Source organism: Cyprinodon variegatus, unplaced genomic scaffold (genome assembly GCF_000732505.1).
Source record: "Cyprinodon variegatus isolate N-32 unplaced genomic scaffold, C_variegatus-1.0 Scaffold169, whole genome shotgun sequence".
NCBI lineage: Eukaryota > Metazoa > Chordata > Actinopteri > Cyprinodontiformes > Cyprinodontidae > Cyprinodon > Cyprinodon variegatus.
The window spans coordinates 1,148,738-1,160,641 of NW_015150622.1; the positions used below are offsets into that span (position 1 = coordinate 1,148,738).

The 11,904-nt window shown below is 37.8% G+C and overlaps 1 protein-coding gene across 1 annotated transcript in view; it reads left to right on the top strand.

The window, feature by feature from the left end:
• The window catches only part of LOC107086972 (VPS10 domain-containing receptor SorCS3-like), a 384,596-nt gene that overhangs the window by 356,410 nt on the left and 16,282 nt on the right, over positions 1-11,904 (top strand). Inside the window, exons 22-23 of the mRNA XM_015378290.1 lie at positions 262-385; positions 723-835. Coding sequence (XP_015233776.1) covers positions 262-385; positions 723-835 — 237 coding nt within the window. The remainder of the gene's footprint in view (positions 1-261; positions 386-722; positions 836-11,904) is intronic.

Consider the following 11,904-nt stretch of genomic DNA (forward strand, 5'->3'; position numbering starts at 1 on the left):
AACTCTAGATATACATACCCTAAATGACTTGCAGCTGCTATAGTGAATATATATATATAATTAACATTTTAAATAATTATTAAAAATCTTTCTTACCACGTAACATTTTTTCACTCCCATAAAACGCATCAACAGACATTTTGTGACAAAATGTGACAAAACCAAAAAATTTTGAATATCAAAACTGTTTAAGGAACTTTTTTATTTGATTTGTCCAAAGAAATGTCAGATTTTTTCTTCACTTTGACTCTGTGCTTCCAGCCGGTGATCACTCTGGATGGAAGTATCTCATACACCTTTAGGAGTGAAGGAATGCAGACCATCACAGTCCAAGTAGCAGCAGGTGACACCATCCTACAGGACACCAAGACCATAGCAGTCAAAGGTCAGTTTGTGTCCCAAGCATGGCCAAAGAGAAGAGGCGGTGATGTGTGTTTATTTTAGTAGTCTAATCTACGTGTTTGATTAAAACGAGAACTTTTTCTGAAACAGAAAAATTATGTCTTTATTTCATATTGAAATTACAGTAAGAGATGTTCTGATTCACCTGCTCATCTGAGCCAATAAGTGGAAGGGATATAAGGAAGCTTGGTCTTTTTATCAAACGTTAACTACCTGGGAGCTGGACTGGAGCAGAATGACATTTGGCAGATCTCCTCGAGAATAATGGCCCCCGATCACTGAGAATTAATGGCTGATTCTTCCCCGACTCTCCCCCGCAGAATTCTTCAAGTCTCTGCTTTTATCTTTCTCTCCGAACTTGGACGAGTTCAACCCCGACATACCCGAGTGGAGGCAGGATGTGGGGAGAGTAATTAAGAAGGCTCTGCTACAAGTGAGTGATTTTCATTTTGACTTCCATCTTCCTTTCGTCTGTCTCTGCGATAAGTCCTTCTCTCAGTCTCAGCTTGCTCCTTTACAATTATCTCCCAAACCCCTCTCCTGCCCAATACTCAGCGATGCAATGAGCAAACACCCCTGGGCCACCCTGTGATTCATCATCAGACAGGTGTGAGGACGCCTCTGCCTTCCTTCTCCCTTGATGGCTTCATAACGACTCCGGTTCCTTAATTTCTAAAGTCTCTGATAAAATGATCCCAGAACTGGGAACACGTGGGTTTTGGTGGAGACCCAACGCTTCCTGTCCCTGTCACACCATGTGTGTGTGTGGCTGACGTAGGAGGCCTATGAGTGTGTCTGTGAGTAGGAGGCCTATCATTGTTAAGTGCTTCTCATCTCCCCATTCACCGTTCATGAATAGCTGAATGCATTTGATGGCGATGCTTGAAGCCGTCTTAGGAGCAGATTGAGCATTACAGTAGCAGGTGGGGGCCGGAGGAGGGATATTTATGATTACTAGCGATCTGATGAGCTACCATGATAACTCCCTAAATCACATTCATGCTTTTAAACCAACGCAGTAGGTATTTTCTATGTATCCGAGATGCAAATCACGATTCTAAGATGCTGGTGGGAGACGCAACTTTTCCTGTTTTCTGTTGATCAGGTTTGCATGCTTTTTTGGATTCTCTAAAGGTTAAGTTAGGTCAAGTTTAAGCTTTTGTTTTTTACTTTCCTTTCATCTCCAAAGACAAAATTCTTCCAATATGGCACATGCATGCTAAATACAGACAACTATTGTCAATTTGAGTGTGGAACCAAATACATGTGATTAGCACCTCATTAAAAAGTTAAACGCATAGCAGTAGGTTCCAGTAAATCCTGCCTCTCAAGGAAGTACTGTTTTCTTCCTGGTTGCGGCTAGTAATGTTAGCAAAGCATCTTCAGGCTAACAGCTTTTCTCTTGAAGAGTTAAATTCAGGCCGTTTCTCAATATGTTTACTTGTGCGTTCTCATGTACTCATTAAACTTCAGCATTCTCCATGTACTTCTGAAACATCAGCCTCAGCCCTAGTACTGTTCCAATTCACAAGAACAGCAGACCGAGAACAGACAAAGTCCACGGATCTTGTTCTCTCCCCTCCCTCTTTACCCAGCATGCATCAGAGCAGACTTCTCCGTTCTTGAGATTGACAGCTGTCCCAGCATGCACTGCGGCAGCAGCAGCCTCCAGGTTAACGCTACCAGAGCTCAGAGTATTAAGTTAAAAGTTCTCTTTTCTGTTGCTGTTGTTATAAAAGTATGTTTTGAGTTCACTTTAGGTGAAAACTATAGAATTAGATAATTATACTTTTAAGCATCACTATATGGCATATTTACTGATTTATTGCGTAAAAGCTTCGATGTTGAGAGGACCGCAGCCAGCGGACCAGGTCTGACCGCAGCCCGTCTGCAGCAGCCCTCTCTCTGCATAGCCATGTGTGAAGGACCGCTGCCTCTGATGGCCATTTTTTTGTTTTATTTGGCAAAATGTTTTATTTGTGTTTAGCTGACTGTGTTCATTATTATTCCCACACTAAATGAAAAAAGTCAGAATTTATTATTATCTAGAGACTATTAATAACAGGAGGAGAAATGCAGCTCCAGACGAGCCGAGCGTGTGGTGATGTCATCAGTACACTTGTTCCAATTGACCCAGATTTATGCTGCTTGCTCCCGTTCTCACCAAGTCCACACTTTTCTGTGTTCTTCTCAAGAACATACTTGGTGAGGACATGATTCCATACTCGCGTTCTTGTGAATTGAGAAACGGCCTCTAGATTCGTATGCAACACATGTCTGTCATTAACTGACAATTTTATACTGGACATACAATGAAAATTCTTAACAGTAGCTCTATTTTAGCTGAATGTTTCGAAAATGTTAGTGTCAGATGCAGGAGTTTGCCCTGCAAATGGAAGGTTGTCGGTTCAAACCCCAACTCAGGCTTTCAGTGTCAATGTTTCTTTGGATTTAAAGAATGTTCATGTGAACAAGATGAAATGAAAGAACTGGGTGGGTTAAGGTTTATTTTTATACATGTTTATTCATATTTTAAAAACATGAAGGAGGAATTCTCTCCTCCTCGTTGTAGACAGCATTTCTTAAGAGTAGGTTATAAGGAAAAAAGCAAAGAGAAGTAAAAATCATCCAGCTGTCATATATATGTGGTCACACTATATACTGTATATACCCCCATGCACATTTTCTTCCTTTTATACCTTCTTCTTCTTTTTGACTATTTGAGCGTAATGAGTAAATTTCTCCAATGTGAGATCAATAAAATCAATCAATCATTCATTACAGTCTTCTTGATTATCTTCCTCCTCCCCTTCCTCCTGAAATATCTTCTTTTTTTAACCTCTTTGATTTATTCTTCCATCAGTCTCNCACATCTCTTTTCCATCATCTGCTGCTATTCTAAAACCGGCATCATATAATCACAATCCCCTCATTAAAATGTTAAAAGCTTAGGAGTACGACATCTTGACAATTCACAAGATACTTAACAAGTAAAATAATTTTCTTTGATTCAGACTCCCTTTAGAACTTGTTTTTAGAATTTGGGATCAACATAGTATCATCTTAATGTTTTTTTTTCATTATCAAACTCGGCTATTCTAAGGAAATGCTATATTTAGCCAAAGACAAGACAGACAAACTAAAGATGAACTATATTCATTCAGAGCTACAAGCTGAAAAGAAGAAAAGCACATTTGAGCAGGTAATTATCGCTCCGTCATCTCTCCATCTCTGTTTAGGGGTTCTTGTCTCTTCCACAGTTTCTCTGTCACTGACCCCTTCATTTAGTTTCATCATTAACATTTTCATACGTCCAAACTAAATAGATAAAAACACACCTAAAGCCTAAAAGTCTATGTTCCCAACTGACAATTAGCAAAAATAGTCATAACAAGCCCTAAGCTTCACAGTAAAGGTTGACAGGTAAATCTGAAACATTTGTTGGAATGAGCCTTTTTTGATGCAGTTGTCAGAGCTTTACAAAGACTTTTTTTTTATCTTATCATTGTCTTATGATTTCTCTATCTCTCTGTTTCTCACCTTCTCACCTAAACCATCCCTGTGCTGCATTTTGTTCTGTTTCTTAATAAGAATTGTTTTACTTGCACTTTAAATCTGATGTTTAGTAAATATAAAAGATTTCCTGGACAAAGTACATGTTGACAAAGCTCAGAACGTTTCCTATTGCGAATCAGACCTTTACTTTATCAATGAAAGGATCAGCTTATCCAATCAGATTTTATTAATTCAGGACGACTCCCCGTCAATGTTTACAAGCTGTCATTCTGCTCTTTTATTTTTTGTTTTTTTAAAGGTGCTCCATTTACCTCTCTTCTCGTCTATGACAAAAAAAAGCAGAGGAAGCATACATTTATAGTTTGAAACAACAAATACTAAAGAATTGGAGAATAGAGATAAAATAAAGCTGAATGATGAAAAGTAGTCCCTATGTCCTCCAGCAGTCTAAGCCTATAGTAGCATTACTGTAGAGATACTGTAGCTCAGGAGAACGTGTGCCACCATAAATATAAGCTTTATCAAAAAGAAAACCTTTCAGCCTAGCCCTAAAAAACCCTAAATCCCTCAGTCACTATACACAACAGTGAATATATAGTTGACTTTACAGTGAACTCAGTTAACTGACCGTTCTGACAGATAATCACTACTTTTTGCCTCATGGTGCTTGCAGTATCTTTGTTATTTGTTGCCACTTTCGCTACCCAACAGCAAGCCGCTGTGACTACATATCAACGAATGCTGAGTCGAGTCCACTACTTTTTTATCCACTAGACATTCGGACACTCATCTAAAATGCTGTAACCACTATATAGTGCCCTATATAATGGTTAAGGCCGAAAATCGGTCACAGTTGAGCCGTACCCTAGAAACACAATGGAAATAATATTTAAGTATTTTCTGGTAACTATTCTTATTGAAATATTTAAAATCATTGCACAATAATTTTCAAGGACCTTTCAATTAACAGATTTAAATTATGTTTGAGTAAAAAACACTGATTAATCTTAGCAGTTAAATAAATACACACAAAAATGACTCCTTAAAATACCAAGAAGCAGTTGATCTTGAACTAATCTACAAACCATAATAAGAGTTTGTAGACCATGAAAAAGCTGTGCTTGCAGGATTAGACATTTGAAAAGAAATCCCTTCCCTGCACAAGGTTTGCTGTCACATTCTATCTTGTCAGATCTATCTTTCCTGCTTCTGCACATTACATTTCCCACCTACACTTGACTAAGTTCAAAGCGCCAACATCTGTGGTTTGTTGTGCTGCTTTACAGGTATCTCATTATGGTGCCTGAAATGTGAATGAGAATCCAGGGTTTAATACAGGAAACTTTATTCTAACTCTGCTGGGTTATTTTTGGCATTTAACAAGGTGCATACATAGTTTAAAAGCGACAGTAAGCTAGAGTTAGGTTTTTACATTATGACACATAACGAAAGTACTGCAGAGCTGAAATAATGATAAAAAATGGTTTCAAAATATTTTTTTCCTGTTCTTTAAAATCTCTTACGAACCTGCATTTATTGCTGACTTGATTTAAAAGAAGTTGGCTGTAGATGTGTAGAAGTTTTGGAAAAGGGTTATTTTAAAAGGTTACACTCAAAACTTCAGAAACTAGTCTCCGTGCTTTGAGGCACCTAGGATGAAACAGGAAGATGTAGACTGTGGACTAATGGATCAGAATTTCAGATCTCTGTGCAACGGAAATGGGACAAAAGGAAAAAAAGAGCATCTATCACTTAGTCAGCAACCAGCGCATGTATCCAGGATCAGTTCTACTATGACTAGAAGTATCGACTGATAGACGTTTTTTAAAGCCAATGCAGATTATTTTGACATCAGTTTAACTGATCTAACATATGTGATGCTGATTTTTTCGGGGTGCCCGTTTTTTAATTCAATTCAATTCCATTCAGTTTATTTCTATAGGGCCAATTCACAACACATGTCATCTCAAGGCACTTTACAGTTCACCAGATCATACAATCAAATTGATTCAAAGTTTTTATCTTAGGAAAACCAGTTGTTTGCATTGACTCCCAAAAGCAGATCTTGCTGTCTCTTCCTCTATTTACATGATGAAATTGACACAATGATGACAAATATTACAAAATCCAAGATCAAACAAAGTATAAGCCTTTAATAACAAATAAAACATTAACAATGAAGAGCAGATGGGGAAAACAGAAATGCATGTATTGCATGTGATTTCAAAGCATCAGTGCTTAATGCAGTAAGGAATCAGTGAACACATTCACGTATCAGACAATGCAAACACAATACGAAAACGCAAACATTGCCCAAAAATATCATATGATGTATCAGTCTATCAACAGACCAATCTGAGGCGTCGGTGAAGTTCATTCCAGGTTGTAACATTGAGGAAGGAAAATCAAGCACAGGTTTTCAAAACAAGTTTAGCTGGTTTCATGTTTTCCAGGGACGTTCAGGATTTTTTTCACAAAAAAAAAAAATCAGTTTCTCAATTCACAAGTCCATGAGTCCGGACTCGTGGTCTCACCAAGCTCTTGAAAAGAACACAGGAAATTATGACACAGGGAGAACGGGAGCATGCAGAATAAGTCTGGGTCCATTGGAACAGAAAAATACTGATGACGTCACCATATTCAAAGCTAGTGTGAAGCTGCATTTCACCCCCTGTAATTGATAATCTCTAGATCAGGGGTCTTTAACATTTTCCAGGCCAAGGACCCCCAGACTGATGGCGAGATGGAGCGTGGACCCCCTAATTATATATATTGTATGAAATTATGTTAGGCTATATCAAACTGGTCCTATAGTCACTCTATTACAGATGGAGTCATGTAATGAAAGTAATTTCTCCCTGGGATTATTGAAGTATTTCTGATTCCTGGTTGGTGGGACAGGTGTTGTGAATGAAACGGTGCCCACCTTGAAAGAGCTCCTGTGTGTCGCTGAATGTGTGCATTGATGACTGAAAGACATCTTCTGCCTCCATTTATCTGTTTAATACAGTGTTGAATTCATGTTAATGTGGATTTAAAGACATTTCAATTAGTGGGAAAATTGCAGGGGGGAATATAAAAAAAAAAAAGTCTAATCAACCAAAACTTTCATGACCCCCATGCAGTACCTCTGTGGAACCCCTAGGGGTCGAGGCCCCCCTGTTGAAGACCTTCGGTCTAGATAATAATAAATTATGACTTTTTTATTTAGTGGGGGAATGATAATTAACCATCAGATAAACACAAATCAAATTATAGTTTTAGGAAATATAACAAAATAAAACCTCCATCAGAGCCAGCGGTACTTCACACATGGCTATGCGGAGAGAGGGCTGCTGCAGACGGGCTAACATTAGCCCTGGCTGCCATTAGCCTCAGAGGTCCGCTGGTTTCCACGGTCCTCTCAACATCTGCACTTTTTTTTTAAATGACTCACTATATCAGTAAATGGGCCATATAGTGAAGATTAAAAGTATAAAGATCTCGCCTAAACTTACTTTTATAGAACAAAGGCAACAGATAAGAGATCTTTGAACTTAATACTGTGAGCTCTGTGATGCATGCTGGGACAGATGTCAATCTTGAGAACAGACAAGTCTGCTCTGATGCATGCTGGGTAAAGAGGGAGGGGCAAGAACAACATCCGGGGACTTTTTCTGTTCTCGGTCCTATTGTTCTTGTGAATTGGAACAGTACTAGCGCTGAGGCTGACGACGTTTCACGGGCACGTGAGAATGCACAAGTACACAGATTGAGAAACGCCAAAGACAGAGTTCAAAATGGCTCCTGGACTGGCTGGCTGTAGATCTGACATGTTCCCAAAGTGATAGAGAATTGGTCAACTAACACTCTTCATGTCTGAATATCATTAAAGCCAGAATGAAAAGAATGGGAACTAATTACTAAACACAAAGTAGGGAAAAAGCTTTTTTGGATTATTTTTTCAGACTGGAATCCAGATAATGATGGATATTAACTAATATGCTGGAGCTATTTTGGCTTTTATACTGGTTAGTAAAGAGAAAAACAATGAATTACAAAAGGAACCATAAAATGTGTGCTTGGTTTTCATGTTTCCTTCTTATTATTTTCTACATTATATAATATCTTTAGAGCATGTTGCAGGGAAATATTAGAAGAAAACAGTGGGTAAAAATGCTTTTTTTATTTAACTACACTGGTGGCTGAATTGTTGCCTTTGTTTGCTTTTTATCCTCTGACAATATCCTGTCACAGTTTGATATCAGCTCCTCTCTATCTGAGCAGATCTGTTTATACGAGAGCAACTGACAGCGGGTTCATTTCCAGGCAAACATATTGTCCAAGTGTTGACAGAGGTGTATTTTTCCTCCATTTTGTTCTGGTTGAGCTCCCCAGCTTCCCTCAGAGGCTGGTAGAGCTTTAGCAGAGAAAATATCTTTAAAACATGCAAAAAAAAGGGTAAAAAAATCCCACAATTAAAGCCAGCCTCTATTAAATGGAGATGTTATCAACTTATCTTCATCCACTGAAGTCTTTAAAGTAAAGACTTTGCACTCTTCACCTGGGCTCGTTGCGGTACCACTCCTGGTCCTGATCACATTTTAAGTAATAAAGATTTTCATTCCACTCTCCCTGTCTGCAGCAGCCTCCCTCACAATTTCCATCAACATTTCTCACAGCTCAGCCTCACACAGTCTGCGGCGTTGCCACTCCCCCACATCTTCACTCCAAGGTTAATGCAACCCATCAGTCTAGTGAGGCCTCTTACTGCTGCTGGCCTAAAGGCATTGAAAAGCACTATCAAGCTGGATCCTAGACATTTATGAACAGATGTGCAGGTGGAACAAATAGATTGTCACTCATAAGTTCAATTACTTCAGTAAATCAATTAAAGAGTAAAACTCATAGTCATTAGAAACTGAGTGATCTGTTAGAAGCTACTTTTTATTTGGATAAATATGGAGTGACTTTTGTTGCATTATTTCATCAATATTTTTGTGTTTTGTCAATTGAAATTGGTAAAAAAACAAAAATACGTTTTGTAACTTTTGTAAATGAAAAAAAAAGATTTTGAGAGTAAATTTGACGTTTATGATGTTTAAAAATTTTTTTTAGCACACTATATATATTTTATTTTTTTTAAAGTATTTTTTTCAGATTCTATATTTTTTTTTATTTTCCTAATTTCTGTTTTTAGCATTTAGCTTTAGAGACTGAAATATCTAATCGGAGATTGAAGCCAGTGTGACCCGGGCTTAAGATGTTGCCCATGTGGGATTATTCTTTTTAATACTTGACTCGAATCTGCATTGAATTAGATGCATATTTGTGAGTGACATGAACACATGGATAACAAATTATTATCCAGTAATTCACTTTAAAAAAAAATAACAAACTTTGCTGAATAAAATAAGTATCTTAAACATAAGACTGTCCTGCCTAACTTCAAAATATAAAAATTAATATAAAACTATTAATAAATAGACCACATTTTTGGTGCAACAGCAAACTTGTGCAAACTTGTAAACATATTTGTGCCTTTAATGCAATGACTGTAAGCTACAGTTGTAAAACAGAAAAAATAAATCATTAGCTCAAAGCAACATTATGTGGCACTTTTTCCAATTGTATTTCCTCGGAGCTCTTGCAGCAGTGAGGAGTTGTTCGCCCACAAAAGCAGCCTCAGCATTTAAATTACTCCGTTCGTCCCCCACACTGCTCTGTTGTCTCCCGCTATCCTCTCCGTGAGCAACACTTGGCTCAACCAATGGGATGAGGGTATTCTGGATCGTTACATATATGTTGTCAGCTCATTGGTCACAATGCAGGACAGGGCCCAGGAACAAGTTTACAGTAACGTGACCGTGTTCTTTTTTCATTAGCTTTTGACTGATAATTTTTTTTACTCTAAGAGTAATACAGGACAAAGTGTGTTCCTTTTCCACTGAATACGGGACAGGAACTTTTATTTCTAAATACAGAACGATTCCGTTTTTCAGGGGACGGTTGGCAACCCTATTCAGGCAGTAAGTCAGTTTAGGAAGAACAATGGGGATTGGGTCAAGTTAACAAGTGGGCAGACTTTGGATCACATTTTCGGGACCTTTATGTATTAAGAAGTTCTGTTCCTACTGTTAATAGAGATCAGCAGAATTGTAAATAATAAAAAAAAAGCTGTTAAACCGAATAATAGACCTTTGTTGTCCTTGATAAATAAAAACAAAAAGGTAAGGTGATGAGATAACAGCAGGAGCTGGTAGTAGTGGAAAAATAAACACCTTGCTGGTTTATTGTTCTATTTAAAGCCTACTGTAGTACAGTAGTACACTACTAGAGTGTGATGATCGAATCATGATCTGAGATCTGTGACCTGAGTCCAACCATGTAGAGTCACTCAGCTCTGGTAATGGTCTCTAGGGTCTACGCAGCTACAATCAGACGTGAGCCTTAACCTTAGACATCCAACTAAAACTTGTATACCAGATCTACTGTTTATATTCCTGAGATTTAACACCAAACAACTATTAGAATAGTTGTTAAATAATCATACAATTTTTACAACAGTAATATTTCAACATTTAATATTCAAGACAGAAACATTTAGCACTTCCCATGAAAACCAACAGTAACCTCACTCATGGTGTTTCAGAGCAAACTACACCTGTTAGCCAGACAGTGGGGTCTTAGTTTAAAAGCAGCAAAAGTACTTCCTTATTACAGTTACAGGAGCAGCCATTCAAAATGGCCCTTCCCAGTCAAACTCCAGCCGAATGGCAGCCAACTCCCAGCCACTGAAGCCACCCCCCTCCTCCTCCTGGGTGTGCATGTATTTTTATACTGACCAGGAGAAGGTGCTTCTCTCTTAATGTCCTCAAATCATGACAGGAAGAATATTTTAGTGCCAAGATTGATGTTTAAAAAAGGAATCTCATGGGACCAGCCAAGGGTCCATCAAGGAAAGTGGGGGAATTTTGAATGGCTACTACTTTAAGTTTAATTTTCTTAGTTTTTTTAAGCTGTGCTTAATTAATAACAAATACTTCAGACTGATCCAAATGTTTGAGTTTAATGTGTTTGACAAACTAAATATTTTACACTAACTCATTTGAGACACATATGAGTTAGCAGAATTTTTTTCAAACTACTTAGTCTAATGATGCTTTGTTTTTTTATATATTTCATGTAAAGACTTACTATGATTGTGAAGTCATTGTTTAGATCTCTAAAAATCCAATAAATTTAAAATATTTGAAACCTTCTTTTGTTTTTCCTGCAGTAGATTATCTTGTCCACAGGTTGGATCCCATCTCATCTTCCTTCTCTCCACCAATCTTTGGATCCAGCTCTAAATTTGCTGTGCATCAAAGAAGAAAGCCCTTCAGATGAACCCACCATATGTTTAAACTAATGACTGATTGCACAGAGTGTAAACATGGTTGAAGGGCATTGATTTTGTTTTCACGGCCCGTTGCCTTTTTTGTCATTGATTCACTTTATCACTCCCTTCACTACTTCTTTTCTCATTGCAAGACATGCCCGTGGCTATCATTTGTCCAACGCTTTGGTGCTCCAATAGTGATTCCTGGTCTTGATAATTGATGTACTTTGGCTCTACGGGCCGTATTGTCCACCCAGGCTGCAGAGACGACATAAAACATGGCAGGCTGTAAAATTAGGAATGATTGCCACACAGGTTGTGTCACCCATTGACTCTGTAAACTTGTTAAAAGTTAAGGGCTTCATGAAACCTGACTTTGGAAACAAACACAAAAAACATTCACTCTTGATTGTCAATCTTTAGGCTCAGTCTAGATCTTTGTTATTTATTGTTGGACAGAAACTTGTGATTTGAATCTAAATCACATTATATTCCATGAAATACAAGGAAAAACATTAAATAATGATTAAAACTCTTTCATTTTGCAAGGATTCTCTTTTACATTTACACTATGTGCAGAATTATTGGGCAAGTTGTATTTTTGAGGATCAATACAACTTGTTATT